The sequence below is a fragment of the Meriones unguiculatus genome, chromosome 5 (assembly GCF_030254825.1).
Source record: "Meriones unguiculatus strain TT.TT164.6M chromosome 5, Bangor_MerUng_6.1, whole genome shotgun sequence".
Classification (NCBI taxonomy): Eukaryota; Metazoa; Chordata; class Mammalia; order Rodentia; family Muridae; genus Meriones; species Meriones unguiculatus.
In genome coordinates this window covers 41,620,936-41,646,953 of record NC_083353.1, presented here as the reverse complement: position 1 = coordinate 41,646,953, position 26,018 = coordinate 41,620,936, and the positions used below count along the sequence as shown (strand labels likewise).

The 26,018-nt window shown below is 52.9% G+C and overlaps 1 protein-coding gene and 1 pseudogene across 1 annotated transcript; both read left to right on the top strand.

Moving 5' to 3' along the window:
• The first annotated feature begins 240 nt into the window (after positions 1–240).
• On the top strand, positions 241–1,144 carry LOC132653956 (sperm motility kinase-like; annotated as a pseudogene).
• Positions 1,145–1,149: 5 nt separating this feature from the next.
• LOC132654121 (sperm motility kinase X-like) lies at positions 1,150–19,737 on the top strand. The gene is made up of 4 exons (XM_060383389.1): positions 1,150–1,269; positions 1,555–1,749; positions 18,650–19,651; positions 19,729–19,737. Exons 1-4 carry the CDS (start codon positions 1,150–1,152, stop codon positions 19,735–19,737), a joined length of 1,326 nt encoding a protein of 441 aa, XP_060239372.1.
• Positions 19,738–26,018: the final 6,281 nt, after the last annotated feature.

Below are 26,018 nucleotides of genomic sequence, written 5' to 3'. Positions count from 1 at the left end.
TTTGCAGTTGATTCCTGTCAAATCAATCTGTCATAGTTTGCTCTACACTGCTTTGGAACATACTTTATTCTTGTCTATCTAAGCATTTAAGTACCCAGTTAGGTGGTCTGAAATGTGTCTGACCTCTTCCTTCCTTCCTTTCCTAGTCTTTTGGATGTAGGAATTCATAGCTCTAAATACTCTCCTAGGCCTGATTTTAAGTCTGTCAACTTTCTCATTGAACTTTTTGTCTCTAGCCATATGAAGGAGGAGGGCCTGACTCTGAAGCAGGACATGGAGGCCTGCTCCTCTGTGGAGGACCCCTTCAACACCGACTATAGAATGATGAGGACTCTGGGACACGGACATTTTTCTGAAGTGAAACTCGCCTTCCATGTTCCCACTGTGACCTGTGTGGCTGTAAAACTCCTTAGAAATAAGAAGAAGTACAACTCGATTTTTAACAGTGAAATAAGCGTTATGAAATCCATGAACCACCCCAATATCATCAAACTTTTTCACGTGATCGAGACGGAAGAGATCACCTACCTGGTGATGGAGCATGCCTCAGAGGGAGAGCTGCTGCGGCGGATCCTGGAACGGGGGTCTCTACCGGAGTACGAGGCTGAAAGGATATTTACTCAGGTGGTGCATGCAGTGAATTACTGTCATAACAATCAAGTTGTCCATAGAGATATAAAAGCCACCAACATCCTTATGGACTGCAGGGGGAATGCCAAGCTGATTGATTTTAGCCTCGCTGTGAAAGTAACTCCTGGGCAGAAGCTGCGGGGTTTCTGTGGCACTCTGCCCTATTGTGCCCCAGAACTCTTTGCACGGGGGGAATACGATGCGTACCCCATCGACATGTGGTGTTTAGGGATTCTCCTCTTTCTCATGGTGGCTGGGCACTTCCCTTTCCAAGCCAAATCTGTGGCAGGCATGAGGAACGAGGTCACCTCAGGCAACTTCACCATTCCTAAGCATGTTTCTATCGACATTTTCAATGTCATCTTGGAATTACTGATAATCAATCCCGGCAGAAGGCCCACCATCAAGGACATCATGAGGCGCCCCATGATCAGGGCCAGTGAGGCACGTTCACCACCTACCTCCACCCCTAGCCTCCCAGGCACCCCGAGCCCTAGCATTGTCGGGACCATGAGAGTCATGGGCTATAAGCCTGAAGTAATCATTGAATCCCTGAGAGACCAAAAATACGACGAGGTGATGGCAACTTACCTTATATTGCAGCACCAGTCACCTGCGGGGGACTGTGGCCACAACCAGGTGAATCCTGAGAAACCCAGGCAGCCAGGCACTGTCCTCCGCCTGACAGAGCCTTACACTTATCCTGGATCCCTAAGGAGAGCTGAACCTGTTCCCTATACCTTTACCTTGCCATCTAAGGGCCAGGAAAAAGAGGAGGAGCATTATTCCAGGAAACTTGCCAGATGCCATAGCATGCCTGCCACCCTATGCTGCCATCCAGACACACACCCTCTCCACCTGGGCTGTCCTATTGCTAAGTCCATCAAGGGCAGCATCCTGGAAATGAATGTTTATTTTTCACAGGTTGGATCACGTGACAGCCGGACTGATAGTGACCATTCATCTCTGGGTCTGGAGGAAGAGGACAGCTCAAGCTCCTCCTCTGAGGATTTATCAGAGATGACGACAGTCATAGAGATAGAGTCGACTATAGTCGCAGAGGAAAAGACCCTAACACAGGAAGACATCGATGCTCAAGAAGCAATCATTGCCCTGAGAGTAAACATCATCAAGGAGGACACCATGCCTGAAGTGAGGGAGGAGGAAGAGACCGAGGAGAGAGAGACCCAGGAGGACAACATCACAGCTGGCCAGCCTCAGGATGCTGGCACAGCACGCCCTCAGGAAGAGACCGAGGACGACAACACACCTGGCCAGCTTCAGGAAGCTGGCACAGGTCTCCCTCAGCAAGAGACCGAGGACAACACCACTCCTGGCCAGCCTCAGGATGCTGGCACAGGTGTCCCTCAGGAAGAGACCGAGGACAACACCATACCTGGCCAGCCTCAGGATGCTGGCACAGGTCTCCCTCAGCAAGAGACCGAAAACAACACCATACCTGGCCAGCCTCAGGACGCTGGCATAGCTTCCCCACAGGAAGAGACCAAGGACGACAACATCACACCTGGCCAGCCTCAGGACGCTGGCACAGCACGCCCTCAGGAAGAGACCGAGGACGACACCATACCTGGCCAACCTCAGGATGCTGGCACAGGTCTCCCTCAGCAAGAGACCGAGGACAACACCATAACTGGCCAGCCTCAAGATGCTGGCACAGGTCTCCCTCAGCAAGAGACCGAGGACAACACCACACCTGGCCAACCTCAGGATGCTGGCACAGGTCTCCCTCAGCAAGAGACCGAGGACAACACCACACCTGGCCAGCCTCAGGATGCTGGCACAGGTCTCCCTCAGCAAGAGACCGAGGACAACACCATAACTGGCCAGCCTCAAGATGCTGGCACAGGTCTCCCTCAGCAAGAGACCGAGGACAACACCATATCTGGCCAGCCTCAGGATGCTGGCACAGGTCTCTCTCAGGAAGAGACCGAGGACAACACCACACCTGGACAGCATCAGGATGCTGGCACAGGTCTCTCTCAGGAAGAGACCGAGGACAACACCACACCTAGCCATCCTCAGGATGCTGGCACAGGTCTCCCTCAGGAAGAGTCCGAGGACAACATCACATCTGGCCAGCCTCAGGACGCTGGCAAAGGTCTACCTCAGCAAGAGACCGAGGACAACATCATACCTGTCCAGCCTCAGGATGCTGGCACAGCTCTCCCTCAGCAAGATACCGAGGAAAACATCACACCTGGCCAGCTTCAGGACGCTGGCACAGCTTCCCCCCGCAAAAGGCGTCAACGCTGGAAGCGGGTGAAGAAGACAATCATGAACGGCCTCAGACATCTGTGCTGCTGCTGCCTGCCTCCTGCTAAGACAAAGGCTGCCTCATGTAAGAACATGACTCGAATGGAAAGGGACCTTGGAGCCACCCTCAGCACCAGGTGAGTGCATTACTTCACTTCATTTTATTCACTTTTCCTTCTGTCCATTGTAACTAATGATAATTTGCCCACTTGGCACACCTGTGAACTTAACAAACTCTGTCACTTTAGAAAGACCAATACTATAGAAATCCCGGTAATGTGAACTCAGGCTTGTTGAGCAAGAAGTAGATTGTATACATGTGCTGATAAAGCAGGAAGAGGAGCAGGTGGGGCATGGCAAAGTCAGCAGAGATTGCTGAGAGACCAGTAGGGCACTTTGGTGCTGCAGGGCAAGCACAGAAAGTTCTGTGTGCTTCAAAGTCAGTAAGAGTCACTTACCTGTGTCTTTTTGCTTTGAAGTCCTAAAGACGACAGGCCCCATCTCCATGGCTTGTGGGCCAAGGGTTGGGGATCAGCCTGGATGAGATGTGGAAAGGCTCTCAGGGAAGCCAGGCCAGATGTCCAGAAGCCCGTGTGGTCACAGGAGCATTCTGCACAGGACCTATCCCAGTGCAGATCTGTCCAGGTAAAATCCCAGGCAGGAGGGGCTGCCTTTCCACTGGGTCTTCCACAGAGGGGATTGGCTGAGGTGCAGAGGTGCCCTAAAGCTTTATGTGGCACACTGATCCCTTGCTCTCTCCTCCAGCCTGCATAAACATCACAGACTGTCCTCTGGGTAGTGATTGTCCTTTATTCCCCTTTTCTTGGCAGGAAATATGATCTTTTCCACATAGTAAAACTTCTCCCCATAGTGATATAGTTTCCAATCTCCCTGTCCCACCTGTCCCAATAAACCATGCTACCACACACCATCACACTAAAATTGACCAAGGAGGACACCATCACACCAGACACCATCGTACCAAACACCATCATACCAGACACCATATGAGAAACCATCACGACAAAGAGATCAAGGAGGACACCATGACTGAAGAGACCAAGGAGGAAGAGAACAAGGGAAACACCATCATACCAGACACCATCATACGAGATACCATCACAACAAAAGAGATCAAGGAGGATACCATCATAACTGAAGAGACCAAGGAGGAAGAGAACGAGGGCGACAACATCAGGCCTGGCCAGCCTCAGGATGCTGGCACAGCTCTCCCTCAGCAAGAGACCGAGGACGACACCACACCTAGCCAGCGTCAGGACGCTGGCACAGGTCTCCCTCAGCAAGAGACCGAGGACAACACCACACCTGGCCAGCCTCAGGATGCTGGCACAGGTCTCCCTCAGCAAGAGAACGAGGACAACACCACACCTGGCCAGCCTCAGGATGCTGGCACAGGTCTCCCTCAGCAAGAGACCGAGGACGACATCACACCTGGCCAGCCTCAGGAAGCTGGCACAGCATGCCCTCAGCAAGAGACCGAGGACAACACCATACCTGGCCAGCCTCAGGAAGCTGGCACAGGTCTCCCTCAGCAAGAGACTGAGGACAACATCACACCTGGCCAGCCTCAGGATGCTGGCACAGGTCTCCCTCAGCAAGAGACCTTGGACGACATCACACCTGGCCAGCCTCAGGAAGCTGGCACAGCATGCCCTCAGCAAGAGACCGAGGACAACACCATACCTGGCCAGCCTCAGGAAGCTGGCACAGGTCTCCTTCAGCAAGAGAAAGAGGACAACACCACACCTGTCCAGCCTCAGGATGCTGGCACAAGTCTCCCTCAGCAAGAGACCGTGGAGGACATCCCACCTGGCCAGCCTCAGGAAGCTGGTACAGGTCTCCCTCAGCAAGAGACCTTGGACGACATCACACCTGGCCAGCCTCAGGACGCTGGCACAGGTCTCCCTCAGCAAGAGACCGAGGACAACACCACACCTGGCCAGCCTCAGGATGCTGGCACAGGTCTCCCTCAGCAAGAGACCGAGGACAACACCAAACCTGGCCAGCCTCAGGATGCTGGTACAGGTCTCCATCAGCAAGAGACCGAGGACAACACCACAGCTGGCCAGCCTCAGGATGCTGGCACAGGTCTCCCTCAGGAAGTGAACGAGGACAACACCAGAACTGGCCAGCCTCAGGACGCAGGCACAGGTCTCCCTCAGCAAGAGACCGAGGACAACACCACACCTGGCCAGCCTCAGGATGCTGGCACAGGTCTCCCTCAAGAAGAGACCAAGGACAACACCACACCTGGCCAGCCGCAGGATGCTGGCACAGTTCATTCTCAGGAAGAGAACGAGGACAACACCACACCTGGCCAGCCTCAGGAAGCTGGCACAGGTCTCCCTAAGGAAGTGACGGAGGACAACAGCATATCTACCCAGCCTCAGGACGCTGGCACAGGTCTCCCTCAGCAAGAGTCCGAGGACAACACAAAACCTGGCCAGCTTCAGGAAGCTGGCACAGGTCTCCCTCAGCAAGAGACCGAGGACAACACCACACCTGGCCAGTCTCAGGATGCTGGCACACGTCTCCCTCAGCAAGAGACCGAGGACGACATCACATCTGGCCAGCCTCAGGATGCTGGCACAGCTCTCCCTCAGCAAGAGACCGAGGACAACACCACACCTGGCCAGCCTCAGGATGCTGGCACAGGTCTCCCTCAGCAAGAAAACGAGGACAACACCACACCTGGCCAGCCTCAAGATGCTGGCACAGGTCACCCTCAGCAAGAGACCTTGGACGACATCACACCTGGCCAGCCTCAGGAAGCTGGCACAGCATGCCCTCAGCAAGACACCGAGGACAACACCATACCTGGCCAGCTCAGGAAGCTGGCACAGGTCTCCCTCAGCAAGAGACCAAGGACGACATCACACCTGGGCAGCATCAGGATGCTGGCACAAGTCTCCCTCAGCAAGAGACCGCGGAGGACATCCCACCTGGCCAGCCTCAGGAAGCTGGTACAGGTCTCCCTCAGCAAGAGACCTTGGACGACATCACACCTGGCCAGCCTCAGGACACTAGCACAGGTCTCCCTCAGCAAGAGACCGAGGACAACACCACACCTGGCCAGCCTCAGGATGCTGGCACAGGTCTCCCTCAGCAAGAGACCGAGGACAACCCCACACCTGGCCAGCCGCAGGATGCTGGCACAGGTCTCCCTCAGCAAGAGAACGAGGACAACACCACACCTGCCCAGCCTCAGGATGCTGGCACAGGTCTCCCTCAGCAAGAGACCGAGGACGACATCACACCTGGCCAGCCTCAGGAAGCTGGCACAGCATGCCCTCAGCAAGAGACCGAGGACAACACCATACCTGGCCAGCCTCAGGAAGCTGGCACAGGTCTCCCTCAGCAAGAGACTAAGGACAACATCATACCTGGCCCGCCTCAGGATGCTGGCACAGGTCTCCCTCAGCAAGAGACCTTGGACGACATCACACCTGGCCAGCCTCAGAACTCTGGCACAGGTCTCCCTCAGGAAGTGACCGAGGACAACACCATAACTGGCCAGCCTCAGGATGCTGGCACAGGTCTCCCTCAGCAAGAGACCGAGAACAACACCACACCTGGCCAACCTCAGGATGCTGGCACAGGTCTCCCTCAGGAAGAGACCAAGGACAACATCACACCTGGAGGGCCTCAGGAAGCTTGCACAGCTTTCCCTCAGCAAGAGACCGAGAACAACATCACACCTGGCCAGCTTCAGTAAGCTGGCACAGGTCTCCCTCAGCAAGAGACCGAGGACAACACCACACCTGGCCAGCCTCAGGATGCTGGCACAGGTCTCCCTCAGCAAGAGAACGAGGACAACACCACACCTGTCCAGCCTCAGGATGCTGGCACAAGTCTCCCTCAGCAAGAGACCGTGGAGGACATCCCACCTGGCCAGCCTCAGGAAGCTGGTACAGGTCTCCCTCAGCAAGAGACCTTGGACGACATCACACCTGGCCAGCCTCAGGACGCTGGCACAGGTCTCCCTCAGCAAGAGACCGAGGACAACACCACACCTGGCCAGCCTCAGGATGCTGGCACAGGTCTCCCTCAGCAAGAGACCGAGGACAACACCAAACCTGGCCAGCCTCAGGATGCTGGTACAGGTCTCCATCAGTAAGAGAACGAGGACAACACCACAGCTGGCCAGCCTCAGGATGCTGGCACAGCTCTCCCTCAGCAAGAGACCGAGGACAACACCACACCTGGCCAGCCTCAGGATGCTGGCACAGGTCTCCCTCAGCAAGAAACCGAGGACAACACCACACCTGGCCAGCCTCAAGATGCTGGCACAGGTCACCCTCAGCAAGAGACCTTGGACGACATCACACCTGGCCAGCCTCAGGAAGCTGGCACAGCATGCCCTCAGCAAGACACCGAGGACAACACCATACCTGGCCAGCTCAGGAAGCTCGCACAGGTCTCCCTCAGCAAGAGACCAAGCACGACATCATACCTGGCCAGCCTCAGGATGCTGGCACAGGTCTCCCTCAGCAAGAGACCGAGGACAACACCACACCTGGCCAACCTCAGGATGCTGGCACAGGTCTCCCTCAAGAAGAGACCGAGGATGACACCACACCTGGAGGGCCTCAGGAAGCTGGCACAGCTTTCCCTCAGCAAGAGACCGAGGACAAAATCACACCTGGCCAGCTTCAGTAAGCTGGCACAGGTCTCCCTCAGCAAGAGCCCGAGGACAACACCACACCTGGCCAGCCTCAGGATGCTGTCACAGGTCTCCCTCAGCAAGAGAAAGAGGACAACACCACACCTGTCCAGCCTCAGGATGCTGGCACAAGTCTCCCTCAGCAAGAGACCGTGGAGGACATCCCACCTGGCCAGCCTCAGGAAGCTGGTACAGGTCTCCCTCAGCAAGAGACCTTGGACGACATCACACCTGGCCAGCCTCAGGACGCTGGCACAGGTCTCCCTCAGCAAGAGACCGAGGACAACACCACACCTGGCCAGCCTCAGGATGCTGGCACAGGTCTCCCTCAGCAAGAGACCGAGGACAACACCAAACCTGGCCAGCCTCAGGATGCTGGTACAGGTCTCCATCAGCAAGAGAAAGAGGACAACACCACAGCTGGCCAGCCTTAGGATGCTGGCACAGGTCTCCCTCAGGAAGTGAACGAGGACAACACCATAACTGGCCAGCCTCAGGACGCAGGCACAGGTCTCCCTCAGCAAGAGACCGAGGACAACACCACACCTGGCCAGCTGCAGGATGCTGGCACAGTTCATTCTCAGCAAGAGAACGAGGACAACACCACACCTGGCCAGCCTCAGGAAGCTGGCACAGGTCTCCCTAAGGAAGTGACGGAGGACAACACCATATCTAGCCAGCCTCAGGACGCTGGCACAGGTCTCCCTCAGCAAGAGTCCGAGGACAACACAACACCTGGCCAGCCTCAGGATGCTGGCACAGGTCTCCCTCAGCAAGAGACCGAGGACAACACCAAACCTGGCCAGCCTCAGGATGCTGGTACAGGTCTCCATCAGTAAGAGACCGAGGACAACACCACAGCTGGCCAGCCTCAGGATGCTGGCACAGCTCTCCCTCAGCAAGAGACCGAGGACAACACCACACCTGGCCAGCCTCAGGATGCTGGCACAGGTCTCCCTCAGCAAGAAACCGAGGACAACACCACACCTGGCCAGCCTCAAGATGCTGGCACAGGTCACCCTCAGCAAGAGACCTTGGACGACATCACACCTGGCCAGCGCAGGAAGCTGGCACAGCATGCCCTCTGCAAGACACCGAGGACAACACCATACCTGGCCAGCTCAGGAAGCTCGCACAGGTCTCCCTCAGCAAGAGACCAAGGACGACATCACACCTGGGCAGCATCAGGATGCTGGCACAAGTCTCCCTCAGCAAGAGACCGCGGAGGACATCCCACCTGGCCAGCCTCAGGAAGCTGGTACAGGTCTCCCTCAGCAAGAGACCTTGGACGACATCACACCTGGCCAGCCTCAGGACACTAGCACAGGTCTCCCTCAGCAAGAGACCGAGGACAACACCACACCTGGCCAGCCTCAGGATGCTGGCACAGGTCTCCCTCAGCAAGAGACCGAGGACAACCCCACACCTGGCCAGCCTCAGGATGCTGGCACAGGTCTCCCTCAGCAAGAGAACGAGGACAACACCACACCTGACCAGCCTCAGGATGCTGGCACAGGTCTCCCTCAAGAAGAGACCGAGGATAGCACCACACCTGGCCAGTCGCAGGATGCTGGCACAGTTCTCCCTCAGCAAGAGAACGAGGACAACACCACACCTGGCCATCCTCAGGAAGCTGGCACAGTTCTCACTCAGCAAGAGACCGAGGACAACACCACACCTGGTCAGCCGCAGGATGCTGGCACAGGTCTCCCTCAGCAAGAGAACGAGGACAACACCATACCTGCCCAGCCTCAGGATGCTGGCACAGGTCTCCCTCAGAAAGAGATCGAGGACGACATCACACCTGGCCAGCCTCAGGATGCTGGCACAGGTCTCCCTCAGCAAGAGACCTTGGACGACATCACACCTGGCCAGCCTCAGAATTCTGGCACAGGTCTCCCTCAGGAAGTGACCGAGGACAACACCATAACTGGCCAGCCTCAGGATGCTGGCAGAGGTCTCCCTCAGCAAGAGACCGAGGACAACACCACACCTGGCCAACCTCAGGATGCTGGCACAGGTCTCCCTCAAGAAGAGACCGAGGACAACATCACACCTGGAGGGCCTCAGGAAGCTGGCACAGCTTTCCCTCAGCAAGAGACCGAGGACAACATCACACCTGGCCAGCTTCAGTAAGCTGGCACAGGTCTCCCTCAGCATGAGACCGAGGACAACACCACACCTGGCCAGCCTCAGGATGCTGGCACAGGTCTCCCTCAGCAAGAGAAAGAGGACAACACCACACCTGTCCAGCCTCAGGATGCTGGCACAAGTCTCCCTCAGCAAGAGACCATGGAGGACATCCCACCTGGCCAGCCTCAGGAAGCTGTTACAGGTCTCCCTCAGCAAGAGACCTTGGACGACATCACACCTGGCCAGCCTCAGGACGCTGGCACAGGTCTCCCTCAGCAAGAGACCGAGGACAACACCACACCTGGCCAGCCTCAGGATGCTGGCACAGGTCTCCCTCAGCAAGAGACCGAGGACAACCCCACACCTGGCCAGCCTCAGGATGCTGGCACAGGTCTCCCTCAGCAAGAGACCGAGGACAACACCACAGCTGGCCAGCCTCAGGATGCTGGCACAGGTCTCCCTCAGGAAGTGAACGAGGACAACACCATAACTGGCCAGCCTCAGGACGCTGGCACAGGTCTCCCTCAGCAAGAGACCGAGGACAACACCACACCTGGCCAGCCTCAGGATGCTGGCACAGGTCTCCCTCAAGAAGAGACCGAGGACAACACCACACCTGGCCAGCCGCAGGATGCTGGCACAGTTCTTTCTCAGCAAGAGAACGAGGACAACACCACACCTGGCCAGCCTCAGGAAGCTGGCACAGGTCTCCCTCAGCAAGAGACCGAGGACAACACCACACCTGGCCAGCCTCAGACGCTGGCACAGGTCTCCCTCAGCAAGACACCGAGGACAATATCACACCTGGCCAGCCTCAGGATGCTGGCACAGGTCTCCCTAAGGAAGTGACGGAGGACAGCACCATATCTAGCCAGCCTCAGGACGCTGGCACAGGTCTCCCTCAGCAAGAGTCCGAGGACAACACAACACCTGGCCAGCCTCAGGATGCTGGCACAAGTCTCCCTCAAGAAGAGACCAAGGACAACACCAGACAACACCATACCTGGCCAGCCTCAGGAAGCTGGAACAGCTCTCTCTCAGCAAGAGACCGAGGAAGACATCACACCTACCAGCCTCAGGAAGCTGGCAAAGGTCTCCCTCAGCAAGAGACCTAGGACAACACCACACCTGGCCAGCCTCAGGATGCTGGCACACGTCTCCCTCAGCAAGAGACCGAGGACAACACCACACCTGGCCAGCCTCAGGATGCTGGCACAGGTCTCCCTCTGCAAGAGACCGAGTACAACACCACACCTGGCCAGCCGCAGGATGCTGGCACAGGTCTCACTCAGCAAGAGAACGAGGACAACACCACAACTGCCCAGCCTCAGGATGCTGGCACAGGTCTCCCTCAGCAAGAGACCGAGGACGACATCACACCTGGCCAGCCACAGGAAGCTGGCACAGCATGCCCTCAGCAAGAGTCTGAGGACAACACAATACCTGGCCAGCCTCAGGATGCTGGCACAAGTCTCCCTCAAGAAGAGACCAAGGACAACACCATACCTGGCCATCCTCAGGAAGGTGGAACAACTCCCTCAGCAAGAGACCGAGGAAGACATCACACCTGGCCAGCCTCAGGAAGCTGGCACAGGTCTCCCTCAGCAAGAGACCTAGGACAACACCACACCTGGCCAGCCTCAAGATGCTGGCACAAGTCTCCCTCAGCAAGAAACCGAGGACGACATCACATCTGGCCAGCCTCAGGATGCTGGCACAGCTCTCCCTCAGCAAGAGACCGAGGACAACACCACACCTGGCCAGCCTCAGGATGCTGGCAGAGGTCTCCATCGGCAAGAGACCGAGGACAACACCACACCTGGCCAGCCTCAGGATGCTGGCACAGGTCTCCCTCAGCAAGAGACCTTGGACGACATCACACCTGGCCAGCTTCAGTAAGCTGGCACAGGTCTCCCTCAGCAAGAGACCGAGGACAACACCACACCTGTCCAGCCTTAGGAAGCTGGCACAGGTCTCCCTCAGCAAGAGACCGAGGACAACACCACACCTGGCCAGCCTCAGGACGCTGACACAGCTTTCCCCGCAATCGGCGTCAACGCTGGAAGCAGGTGAAGAAGACAAGCATGAATGGCTTCAGACATCTGTGCTGCTGCTGCCTGCCTCCTGCTAAGACAAAGGCTGCCTCATGTAAGAACATGACTCCAATGAAAATGGACCTTGGAGCCACCCTCAGCACCAGGTGAGTGCATTACTTCACTTCACTTTATTCACTTTTCCTTCTGTCCTTTGTAACTAATCTCTCCCTAGTGCTATAGTTTCTAGTCTGCCTGTCCTACCTGCCCCAAGATGGGTTCCCAGGTTGAGAATTGCGGCCTACAAACAGCCTGATGGGAATTTTTTAGAAGGAGCCTCCTGCCATCCTTTTGCAAGAGCCCTGAACCCACACACATGCCAAACCCATCACAGGTTACATTGCTTGAGTCCTCAGACCCAACTCAGAACAAAGCCTGGAAAACTCAGTCTTGGAGTGACTGCAGTGGTAGCTGTGCCCTATCTTGACACCAATTCTGCCCTAGTTACTCACCTCTGGCATATCTATTCTTGTTCCTTCAAGGCGACCATTCACATTGGATCCCACACTCACCACCACATGCCACACTGTGAGGGTGTGATAGGTGTCCTGACAAGTCTAACTAGAGACTCTTGGAGGAGCAACCCACTGTGTCCTTGTGTCATGGCAGCCTCAAGCCCCTACCTCGTGTATGTACCAGCTGGACAGATCTTAAAAGCCTGCTTCCATTTCTTCAAGTCTCTGCCCTTTGCATATTCTTACACAGTTAATCATCCCTGCACAGCCTTTGGGGAGAGTTCTGGGAAGCCTTATCTTTCCATCCTAGTATCACAGTGGTAAGACTTCATCTCTTGTGTTCTTTCTCCCTAGACTGTGGCAACAAGTATCACATCGTGAGACACACAGATGCCTGTGTGATTGACCGTGTATGGTCCATCCTTCCTGGCGCTTCCCTGAACTTGAATGTAGGACAAAGGTCCTTGAAGATAGCCTCGATCTTCAACAGCATGCCCCCATAATGTATTTCCACACCCGAAACACTCTTGAGCAACTCTAAGCCCATAGGATGGACATTGAATATGGCAGATGGATGTGTTTCATTCTGCACAAATTGGAAAACAAAGGTATGTACACCGTACCATAGGTGTATACCCAGGGTTTCAACGGGCAACTGCTTTAAGTGCTGAAAAGGCTGATTGTGTAATTACACAGTTATTGGAAATAGTGGAAATTTTGGGGATACCTTCACAAATTAAGACTGATAATGAACCTACATATATATGTAGTAAGATGAAGCAATTCTTTGCCTATTATACTATAAATCTTTATGCTATAAATGATTTATAAAACTTTATACTACAAATGATTTATAAAATCTTTATACTATAGTATAAAATGATCTTTATATAACTTATACTATTGTAAAGATTTTTAAATCATTTACACTATAGTATAAGGATCATTTAAATGATCTCTATATCATTTATACTATAAAGATTCAGAAATCATTTATACTATAGTATAAAATAAATGATAGTATAGTATAAATCATAATATAGTATAAGTGATTTATAAATCATTTATACATTATTATACTATAAAGGATAGTATAGCATAAATGTTAGCATAGTATAAATGATGCTCTATATACTATAAATGGTATAATTTATACTATACTATCATTTATACTATGCTGTCATTTAAATGATAGTGTAGTACAAATGATAGTATCTAGTATAAATGATAGTATGGTATAAATGTTACTATATATAGTATACATGGTATAATTTATACTATACTATCCTTTATGTTATACTATCATTTAAATGACAGTATAGTACAAATGCTACTATATATAGTATAAATGATAGTATAGTATAAATGATGCTATATATAGTATAAATGATATACTTTATACTATACTATCCTTTATAATATACTATAGTATAAATGATGTATAAATCACTTATACTATACTATGATTTATACTATACTATCATTTATTTTATACTATAGTATAAATGATTTATAAATCTTTATAGTATAAATGATATAGAGATCATTTAAATGATCTTTATACTATAGTGTAAATGATTTATAAATCTTTACAATAGTATAAGTTATATAAAGATCATTTTATACTATAGTATAAAGATTTTATAAATCATTTATAGTATGAAGTTTTATAAATCATTTATAGTATAAAGATTTATAGTATAATAGGCAAAGAATTGCTTCATCTTACTACATATATATGTAGGTTCATTATCAGTCTTAACTTGTGAAGGTATCCCCAAAATTTCCACTATTTCCAATAACTGTGTAATTACACAATCAGCCTTTTCAGCACTTAAAGCAGTTGCCCGTTGAAACCCTGGGTATACACCTATGGTACGGTGTACATACCTTTGTTTTCCAATTTGTGCAGAATGAAACACATCCATCTGCCATATTTCACTCTTTTGGTATCCCTAGGCTTATTTCCAGCACGCAGTCGAGTGTGGTTATACAGAGGACAAGTGGGACATTTTTTATTATTTCTTTGCTTGTTGCCCAAGTTATAGAAAAAAAATTAACTTTTACTTTTAACATCGTGTCTTTCATGAAATGTTGAGGTGTTGTAATTGATCAGTTTCCTCATTTGTTTGTACCAATGGACCTGGAAGCCGGTATGAGACCGAATCCGCGTGATATATAATGGAGGGTTTCTACTTTTGTTAAGCCTTTTGCAGTTGCATAAATAATAAAGTTAATTCTAAACCATCAGGAATAAAGTCAGCAGTTTCTATATGCCAAACAACTCATTCTACATATGGAGAGCCAGCAATTACAATAAGATTCAGGGAAATCTACTAATACCATAAAGATTACATACAATTCTGATTTTTGAATCGATTTTTGAACTGAACTATATGGTCTTTTGATCACCTGGCTTTTGTGTGTGTGTGTGTGTGTGTGTGTGTGTCTGTGTGTGTGGTGTAAGTCTTTAATCTTTCACTTGGGAGACAGAGAAAGGTGGCTGTCTGAGTTTGAGATCAGCCTGGTTTACAGAGTAAACGACAGAACAGCCAGGGCTACACAGAGAAACCCTGTCTTGAAAAACAAAAAACAAAAAACGATGACCATCAAAAAGCCGCAGTTTTCCATCTGTAAAATGGGGACACAGTCATTGTAGGATTCTTAGCAAGAATGCAATCCTTAAGGCTCCAACAGCAACCATGGTGGCCAGCAACCTGGAGGGTTGCAAAGCCATTACAAAGGCTTTGGGATCCATTTTCACTCATCAGGAAAACCAAAGGAGTTCAATAGTCTTACCCTATTGCTCCACAGCCACCATCCTCTGCCTTCGGCTGAACCAGTTTGATCCTGGGATGTTTTCCCAACTAATCTTAGGGCTGTGTTCACAAATCCCACATCCAACAGTGTTCGGTTGGACTTAGCAGAGCATCCGGGTTTTCCTGCCCCTATCCTGAACCCCACAAACCCCAGGGCAAAATGACACTGGCAGTAGCTAAGCATGCGTTTTCCTCCCTGATTCCGCTGAGACTGTGTTATTAGGATTTTACTGCTTATTCTAAAGAACAAGTTAATTTTCCATTTTCGCATCAAATATGGAAAGGAATTACCCACTCACTAAGCTTCACATATTCGCACATAAACTGGGGTCTTACAGGAGGAAGAGGGTCACTGGCACCAAGGGAAAACTGGACAGAACTGACTGGCCCAGTGACACTTCCGTACATGGACACGGGGAACTTTGAATACATTCCCCTGATGACACTGCCTACTGCCCACCCCTTCCAAGCCCCTCACTCTTTCCCTTTGCTGTTCAGCACCTTGCTTCCCAAGTACAAGTACGGGCCAAGTGCCGTGGACTCCTGTCCAGAGGACTGATGGACACACGGGATGGTCTCTGGGCTCTAGCACAGAGGCTCCTCCTAGCTGGTTATCTCAGGATCTTCCTGGCAGGTCAAGAGGTATTAGTCCAACAAAGGGGCTAGAGACAAGCGTCAGCTCAGATCTTGTGATGGTGATTGTGGAACAGGGCAGCTGAAAAGGAATTCAGGGATAGAATAAGTATAAGTCTAAAAGGAGCTTGCTCTTTGAGGAAGGATGGGACTTTCCTTGGTGAGACTTGCCATGCCCTGTCCCTCCAGCCTACTTCTGTCCTCCTCTCTGCCTGCATCTGTACGTTCATGGGTTATCTTCTGCCTTAAGGAGGGCGATTATGGCACCAAGGAAGGGTGTTATCAGGCAGCGGAGGGGAGGGCAATAATGATTTTGAAGCAAAGGGTCGAGCCTGTGCTCTTGAGTTCTGCTGGTCCTACAGCTCAAAGAACATATTCAGGAACAAAAACCGCCTAGTGCTGGAATTATCTGCCCAGGACTGCACAGACCCCAAGCCCCAAAATAAGCACCTGTCTTTTTGGAGAAACAGGGGACTTTTTATGGTCAAGGGCAGTCTACCCAAATTTCCAAGTCTAGGCGTGGATAAAACTCCTTCCTCCAACCTTAATCTGATCATGTTTGGGGAAAGGCAGTGGGTAACAGAACCTTCATGGTCCGACAACAAAGCCCTTCAGGTTCCTTTCTGTTTTGCCAAGGTGTTGGTCATGAGAGGAGGGTCTATGGTCTGTGACTTCCAAAAATCTGACATCTGATTACAGAACTGGCAAGTTGCGCTTTTTTGCCGGTTGCTGAATGGTGCCTGTGTCTCCCTTTCATTGTGTGATGGTTTAGTTAACTAGACTTGCTATCCAGTGCTCAAGTGAGTGATGCACGTTCTCTGAAGAGTGAACATCCTTGTTGACCTCCTGTAAACTTCCACCCAGTTTCTCTGGCGTATGTCCCGCAGCTTGGGTGGGTGCTGTGAGGTCCACTTAATGTGAAAAACTGATGACTTTTGGTGGGAGGTGACAGCAGCCTAGCTTCAGGAGCATGGAAATGGCTGATCAGCCCTCCACCCTCAAGCTTTGTTGTCACAAGCACTTGTGGCTAGGCCCCGCGTGTAACAGCAACCTTGAACTTTTGAAGCAGTTGGGAACCTAGGTCATGCAGAAAACAAAAGCAGTCCTTCCTCATCTTCTCTTTGCTATTGCTTTTGTATTTGGTGAGGCAGGGTCTCCTGTAGCACAGGCTGGCCTCAGCATCTCTGTGTGGCCAAAGAGGACTTGAACTGATCCTCCTGCTTCCACTTTTCTAGCTTTGCCAACTGCCAAGTATTTATCCTTTATGAGACTTTCCTGACTTTCACCACAACCTCTTGTCTAAGGTCCATCAACTGACCCTTGAAGGACTCTCAGTCAGGACACAGCTAGTTGTATCATGTCTATATGTAGAGTGTGTGTGTGTGTGTGTGTCCTCCTTAAGGTTTGGGTGTCAAGAGTCCCACAAAGAATCAAGTGTTTGAACAATGTTCCAACCAGGTGGCACCATGTGGGGCAAACTGTGGACCTTGGGCAGTGGACCTAGCAAAAAGAGGTGGGTCTCTGGGCATCACTGTGGACAGACAGTGGAGTGTAACCAGCTTCCTCAGGCCCCTACTGCCCCACTGCCCTAGACCAGCTTTTCTGTCCCTGAGGACAGAATGTGAGGGAACCAGGAAGTTGTGCCTAGTGATCACTGGTCCATTCCTTGCTCTGACACCACAAGGAGCCTTTGTGACACCTATCCACTTAAGGCTCTGGCTGAGCCTGCTTCCTGTCTTACAGAGCAGAAGCTCTTGGTTGGAGAGCAACTGGACTTCTGTGCCTGTGACAGACTAAACTATACTCGCATTGTAGAAGCTGTTTTGACCACCCTATAGTAAGTGCCTTCTGTTCTCTAACCTACAATATTTTATTATGTTTGTTTAATAAACATAAACTCTCCTTCTAGTCCCTCCCTCACACACTCACACAATTCTCCTCTCCTCTTGTCTTAACAGAGCAGAAGTTCTTTTTAGAGAGTAATTTGACTTCTGCACCCGTGACAGGACATTCCTGGATTTGTGAAGATTTTGAACCATCATAGTAAGTTCATTCTGTTTTCTATCTGAGAACATTTTATTATGTTTATTTTGTACACAGAAAGTCTCCTCCAATTCATGTAAGGGACCCTCTTTGTTTTAAAGTAAAGATTTTTGGGGATGGCGTAATCTGGAGAGCTGGCCCATCATTTCAAGAGCATGTACTCTTGGAACTAGGTTTGTTGTGCAGCTCTTCTGTGGGAGATCATAACTACCTGTAGCATTATCTAGATAGACATTATCACCATGTAATTGATGTGTAGTAGCAGAGAGTGCACTTGCGTGTGGGCATGTGACCATGTGTATGGATACCTTCAGAGGCCCGTGGTGTAGGATCTCCTAGAGCTGGGTTTGGAGTAATTGTGAGCCACCTGACCTGGATCCTAAGAACCAAATTTCGGTAGGTCCTTTGCAGAGCTAGTTGTACCTGGACTCAGGGCCTGGCTGCCCAGCACGGACACCGCCGGGCTTGGCAGGTGTCTGTTGTTCTATATACTTCTCTCGCATCTAATTTTATTCGTGCCTGCTCTCTCCCAGTACAGGTGAGCTCAGGGTTAGGGGATGACCGTCCTTTCTTATCAGTGGCTCTTAGTTTCTAGAATCCTTTGGTTGGTTCTTCCAGTTTGCAGTTGATTCCTGTCAAACCAATCTGTCGTAGTTTGCTCTACACTGCTTTGGAACATACTTCATTCTTGTCTATCTAAGCATTTAAGTACCCAGTTAGGTGGTCTGAAATGTGTCTGACCTCTTCCTTCCTTCCTTTCCTAGTCTTTTGGATGTAGGAATTCATAGCTCTAAATACTCTCCTAGGCCTGATTTTAAGTCTGTCAACTTTCTCATTGAACTTTTTGTCTCTAGCCATATGAAGGAGGAGGGCCTGACTCTGAAGCAGGACATGGAGGCCTGCTCCTCTGTGGAGGACCCCTTCAACACCGACTATAGAATGATGAGGACTCTGGGACACGGACATTTTTCTGAAGTGAAACTCGCCTTCCATGTTCCCACTGTGACCTGTGTGGCTGTAAAACTCCTTAGAAATAAGAAGAAGTACAACTCGATTTTTAACAGTGAAATAAGCGTTATGAAATCCATGAACCACCCCAATATCATCAAACTTTTTCACGTGATCGAGACGGAAGAGATCACCTACCTGGTGATGGAGCATGCCTCAGAGGGAGAGCTGCTGCGGCGGATCCTGGAACGGGGGTCTCTACCGGAGTGCGAGGCTGAAAGGATATTTACTCAGGTGGTGCATGCAGTGAATTACTGTCATAACAATCAAGTTGTCCATAGAGATATAAAAGCCACCAACATCCTTATGGACTGCAGGGGGAATGCCAAGCTGATTGATTTTAGCCTCGCTGTGAAAGTAACTCCTGGGCAGAAGCTGCGGGGTTTCTGTGGCACTCTGCCCTATTGTGCCCCAGAACTCTTTGCACGGGGGGAATACGATGCGTACCCCATCGACATGTGGTGTTTAGGGATTCTCCTCTTTCTCATGGTGGCTGGGCACTTCCCTTTCCAAGCCAAATCTTTGGCAGGCATGAGGAACGAGGTCACCTCAGGCAACTTCACCATTCCTAAGCATGTTTCTATCGACATTTTCAATGTCATCTTGGAATTACTGATAATCAGTCCCGGCAGAAGGCCCACCATCAAGGACATCATGAGGCGCCCCATGATCAGGGCCAGTGAGGCACGTTCACCACCTACCTCCACCCCTAGCCTCCCAGGCACCCCGAGCCCTAGCATTGTCGGGACCATGAGAGTCATGGGCTATAAGCCTGAAGTAATCATTGAATCCCTGAGAGACCAAAAATACGACGAGGTGATGGCAACTTACCTTATATTGCAGCACCAGTCACCTGCGGGGGACTGTGGCCACAACCAGGTGAATCCTGAGAAACCCAGGCAGCCAGGCACTGTCCTCCACCTGACAGAGCCTTACACTTATCCTGGATCCCTAAGGAGAGCTGAACCTGTTCCCTATACCTTTACCTTGCCATCTAAGGGCCAGGAAAAAGAGGAGGAGCATTATTCCAGGAAACTTGCCAGATGCCATAGCATGCCTGCCACCCTATGCTGCCTTCCAGACACACACCCTCTCCACCTGGGCTGTCCTATTGCTAAGTCCATCAAGGGCAGCATCCTGGAAATGAATGTTTATTTTTCACAGGTTGGATCACGTGACAGCCACACTGATAGTGACCATTCATCTCTGGGTCTGGAGGAAGAGGACAGCTCAAGCTCCTCCTCTGAGGATTTATCAGAGATGACGACAGTCATAGAGATAGAGTCGACTATAGTCGCAGAGGAAAAGACCCTAACAAAGGAAGACATCGATGCTCAAGAAGCAATCATTGCCCTGAGAGTAAACATCATCAAGGAGGACACCATGCCTGAAGTGAGGGAGGAGGAAGAGACCGAGGAGAGAGAGACCCAGGAGGACAACATCACAGCTGGCCAGCCTCAGGATGCTGGCACAGCACGCCCTCAGGAAGAGACCGAGGACGACAACACACCTGGCCAGCTTCAGGAAGCTGGCACAGGTCTCCCTCAGCAAGAGACCGAAAACAACACCATACCTGGCCAGCCTCAGGATGCTAGCATAGCTTCCCCACAGGAAGAGACCAAGGACGACAACATCACACCTGGCCAGCCTCAGGATGCTGGCACACGTCTCCCTCAGCAAGAGACCGAGGACGACATCATATCTCGCCAGCCTCAGGATGCTGGCACAGGTCTCCCTCAGCAAGAACCCGAGGACAACACCACACCTGGCCAGCCTCAAGATGCTGGCACAGGTCACCCTCAGCAAGAGACCTTGGACGACATCACACCTGGCCAGCCTCAGGAAGCTGGCACAGCATGCCCTCAGCAAGACACCAAGGACAACACCATACCTGGCCAACCTCAGGAAGCTGGCACAGGTCTCCCTCAGCAAGAGACCGAGGACGACATCACACCTGGCCAGCCTCATGAAGCTGGCACAGGTCTCCCTCAGCAAGAGACCTTGGACGACATCACACCTGGCCAGCCTCAGGACGCTGGCACAGGTCGCCCTCAGCAAGATACCAAGGACAACACCACACCTGGCCAGCCTCAGGATGCTGGCACAGGTCTCCCTCAAGAAGAGACCGAGGATAGCACCACACCTGGCCAGTCGCAGGATGCTGGCACAGTTCTCCCTCAGGAAGTGACCAAAGACATCACCATAACTGGCCAGCCTCAGGATGCTGGCACAGGTCTCCCTCAGCAAGAGACCGAGGACAATACCACAACTGGCCATCCTCAGGATGCTGGCACACGTCTCCCTCAGGAAGTGACCGAGGAAATCACCATAAGTAGCCAGCCTCAAGACGCTGGCACAGGTCTCCCTCAGCAAGAGACCGAGGACAACACAACACCTGGCCAGCCTGAGGATGCTGGCACAAGTCTCCCTCAAGAAGAGACCAAGGACAACACAACACCTGGCCAGCCTCAGGATGCTGGCATAAGTCTCCCTCAAGAAGAGAACAAGGAAAACACAACACCTGGCCAGCCTCAGGATGCTGGCACAGGTCTCCCTCAGCAAGAGACCTAGGACAACACCACACCTGGCCAGCCTCAGGATGCTGGCACAGGTCTCCCTCAGGAAGTGAAGGAGGACAACACCATAACTGGCCAGCCTCAGGAGGATGGCACAGGTCTCGCTCAGCCAGAGACCGAGGACAACACCACACCTGACCAGCCTCAGGATGCTGGCACAGGTCTCCCTCAAGAAGAGACCGAGGACAACACCACACCTGGCCAGTCCCAGGATGCTGGCACAGTTCTCCCTCAGCAAGAGACCGAGGACAACACCATAACTGGCCAGCCTCAGGAAGCTGGCACATGTCTCCCTCAGGAAGTGACCAAAGACATCACCATAACTGGCCAGCCTCAGGACGCTGGCACAGGTCTCCCTCAGCAAGAGACCGAGGACAACACCACAGCTGACCAGCCTCAGGATGCTGGCACAGGTCTCCCTCAGGAAGTGAACGAGGACAACACCATAACTGGCCAGCCTCAGGACGCTGGCACAGGTCTCCCTCAGCAAGAGACCGAGGACAACACCACACCTGGCCAGCCTCAGGATTCTGGCACAGGTCTCCCTCAAGAAGAGACCGAGGACAAAACCACACCTGGCCAGCCGCAGGATGCTGCCACAGTTCTTTCTCAGCAAGAGAACGAGGACAACACCACACCTGGCCAGCCTCAGGAAGCTGGCACATGTCTCCCTCAGCAAGAGACCGAGGACAACACCACACCTGGCCAGCCGCAGGATGCTGGCACAGGTCTCCCTCAGCAAGAGAACGAGGACAACACCACACCTGTCCAGCCTCAGGATGCTGGCACAGGTCTCCCTCAGCAAGAGACCGTGGACGACATCCCACCTGGCCTGCCTCAGGAAGCTGGCACAGGTCTCCCTCAGCAAGAGACCTTGGACGACATCACACCTGGCCAGCCTCAGGATGCTGGCACAGGTCTCCCTCAGCAAGAGACCGAGGACAACACCAGAGCTGGCCAGCCTCAGGATGCTGGCACAGGTCTCCCTCAGGAAGTGAACGAGGAAAACACCATAACTGGCCAGCCTCAGGAGGATGGCACAGGTCTCGCTCAGCAAGAGACCGAGGACAACACCACACCTGACCAGCCTCAGGATACTGGCACAGGTCTCCCTCAAGAAGAGACCGAGGACAACACCAAACCTGGCAAGTCGCAGGATGCTGGCACTGTTCTCCCTCAGGAAGAGAACGAGGACAACACCACACCTGGCCAGCCTCAGGAAGCTGGCACAGGTCTCACTCAGCAAGAGACCGAGGATGACACCACACCTGGAGGGCCTCAGGAAGCTGGCACAGCTTTCCCTCAGCAAGAGACCGAGGACAACATCACACCTGGCCAGCTTCAGTAAGCTGGCACAGGTCTCCCTCAGCAAGAGACCGAGGACAACACCACACCTGGCCAGCCTCAGGATGCTGGCCCAGGTCTCCCTCAGCAAGAGAAAGAGGACAACACCACACCTGTCCAGCCTCAGGATGCTGGCACAGGTCTCCCTCAGGAAGTGACCGAGGACAACACCATAACTGGCCAGCCTCAGGACACTGGCACAGGTCTCCATCAGCAAGACACCGAGGACAATAACACACCTGGCCAGCCTCAGGATGCTGGCACATGTCTCCCTCAGGAAGTGACGGAGGACAACACCATATCTAGCCAGCCTCAGGACGCTGGCACAGGTCTCACTCAGCAAGAGTCAGAGGACAACACAACACCTGGCCAGCCTCAGGATGCTGGCACAAGTCTCCCTCAAGAAGAGACCAAGGACAACACCATACCTGGCCAGCCTCAGGATGCTGGCACAGCTCTCCCTCAGCAAGAGACTGAGGAAGACATCACACCTGGCCAGCCTCAGGAAGCTGGCAAAGGTCTCACTCAGCAAGAGACCTAGGACAACACCACACCTGGCCAGCCTCAGGATGCTGGCACACGTCTCCCTCAGCAAGAGACCGAGGACGACATCATATCTGGCCAGCCTCAGGATGCTGGCACAGCTCTCCCTCAGCAAGAGACCGAGGACAACACCACACCTGGCCAGCCTCAGCATGCTGGCACAGGTCTCCCTCAGCAAGAACCCGAGGACAACACCACACCTGGCCAGCCTCAAGATGCTGGCACAGGTCACCCTCAGCAAGAGACCTTGGACGACATCACACCTGGCCAGCCTCAGGAAGCTGGCACAGCATGCCCTCAGCAAGACACCGAGGACAACACCATACCTGGCCAGCCTCAGGAAGCTGGCACAGGTCTCCCTCAGCAAGAGACCGAGGACGACATCACACCTGGCCAGCCTCATGAAGCTGGCACAGGTCTCCCTCAGCAAGAGACCTTGGACGACATCACACCTGGCCAGCCTCAGGACGCTGGCACAGGTCGCCCTCAGCAAGATACCAAGGACAACACCACACCTGGCCAGCCTCAGGATGCTGGCACAGGTCTCCCTCAGCAAGAGACCGAGGACAACACCACACCTGGCCAGCCTCAGGATGCTGGCACAGGTCTCCCTCAGGAAGTGACCAAAGACAACACCATAACTGGCCAGCCTCAGGATGCTGGCACAGGTCTCCCTCAGCAAGAGACCGAGGACAATACCACAACTGGCCATCCTCAGGATGCTGGCACACGTCTCCCTCAGGAAGTGACCGAGGACATCACCATAAGTAGCTAGCCTCAAGACGCTGGCACAGGTCTCCCTCAGCAAGAGACCGAGGACAACACAACACCTGGCCAGCCTGAGGATGCTGGCACAAGTCTCCCTCAAGAAGAGACCAAGGACAACACAACACCTGGCCAGCCTCAGGATGCTGGCATAAGTCTTCCTCAAGAAGAGAACAAGGAAAACACAACACCTGGCCAGCCTCAGGATGCTGGCACTGGTCTCCATCAGCAAGAGACCGAGGACAACACCACAGCTGGCCAGCCTCAGGATGCTGGCACAGGTCTCCCTCAGGAAGTGAACGAGGACAACACCATAACTGGTCAGCCTCAGGACGCTGGCACAGGTCTCCCTCAGCAAGAGACCGAGGACAACACCACACCTGGCCAGCCTCAGGATGCTGGCACAGGTCTCCCTCAAGAAGAGACCGAGGACAAAACCACACCTGGCCAGCCGCAGGATGCTGGCACAGTTCTTTCGGAGCAAGAGAACGAGGACAACACCACACCTGGCCAGCCTCAGGAAGCTGGCACATGTCTCCCTCAGCAAGAGACCGAGGACATCACCACACCTGGCCAGCCGCAGGATGCTGGCACAGGTCTCCCTCAGCAAGAGAACGAGGACAACACCACACCTGCCCAGCCTCATGATGCTGGCACAGGTCTCCCTCAGCAAGAGACCTAGGACGACATCACACCTGGCCAGCCTCAGGAAGCTGGCACAGCATGCCCTCAGCAAGACACCGAGGACAACACCGTACCTTGCCAGCCTCAGGAAGCTGGCACCTGTCTCCCTCAGCAAGAGACCGAGGACGACATCACACCTGGCCAGCCTCAGGAAGCTGGCACAGGTCTCCCTCAGCAAGAGACCTTGGACGACATCACACCTGGCCAGCCTCAGGTTGCTGGCACAGGTCTCCCTCAGGAAGTGACCGAGGACAACACCATAACTGGCCAGCCTCAGGACGCTGGCACAGGTCTCCCTCAGCAAGACACCGAGGACAATAACACACCTGGCCAGCCTCAGGATGCTGGCACAGGTCTCCCTCAGGAAGTGACGGAGGACAACACCATATCTAGCCAGCCTCAGGACCTTGGCACAGGTCTCCCTCAGCAAGAGTCCGAGGACAACACAACACCTGGCCAGCCTCAGGATGCTGGCACAAGTCTCCCTCAAGAAGAGACCAAGGAAAATACCATACCTGGCCAGCCTCAGGAAGCTGGAACAGCTCTCCGTCAGCAAGAGACCGAGGAAGACATCACACCTGGCCAGCCTCAGGAAGCTGGCAAAGGTCTCCCTCAGCAAGAGACCTAGGACAACACCACACCTGGCCAGCCTCAGGATGCTGGCACACGTCTCCCTCAGCAAGATACCGAGGACGACATCACATCTGGCCAGCCTCAGGATGCTGGCACAGCACTCCCTCAGCAAGAGACCGAGGACAACACCACACCTGGCCAGCCTCAGGATGTTGGCACAGGTCTCCCTCAGCAAGAAACCGAGGACAACACCACACCTGGCCAGCCTCAAGATGCTGGCACAGGTCACCCTCAGCAAGAGACCTTGGACGACATCACACCTGGCCAGCCTCAGGAAGCTGGCACAGCATGCCCTCAGCAAGACACCGAGGACAACACCATACCTGGCCAGCCTCAGGAAGCTGGCACAGGTCTCCCTCAGCAAGAGACCTTGGACGACATCACACCTGGCCAGCCCCAGGACGCTGGCACAGGTCTCCCTTAGCAAGATACCAAGGACAACACCACACCTGGCCAGCCTCTGGATGCTGGCACAGGTCACCCTCAGCAAGAGACCTTGGACGACATCACACCTGGCCAACCTCAGGAAGCTGGCACAGCATGCCCTCAGCAAGACACCGAGGACAACACCATACCTGGCCAGCCTCAGGAAGCTGGCACAGGTCTCCCTCAGCAAGAGACCGAGGACGACATCACACCTGGCCAGCCCCAGGACGCTGGCACAGGTCTCCCTTAGCAAGATACCAAGGACAACACCACAC

What these genes read in the sequence shown, in the direction of transcription:
- LOC132654121 (XM_060383389.1), top strand. Translation starts at nt 1,150, where the DNA reads ATGGGCTATAAGCCTGAAGTAATCATTGAATCCCTGAGAGACCAAAAA. An exon ending in GGGACTGTGGCCACAACCAG is followed by an intron (nt 1,270 to 1,554) that starts GTGAATCCTGAG and finishes TATTTTTCACAG; the next exon opens with GTTGGATCACGTGACAGCCG. An exon ending in AAGCAATCATTGCCCTGAGA is followed by an intron (nt 1,750 to 18,649) that starts GTAAACATCATC and finishes CTGACTCTGAAG; the next exon opens with CAGGACATGGAGGCCTGCTC.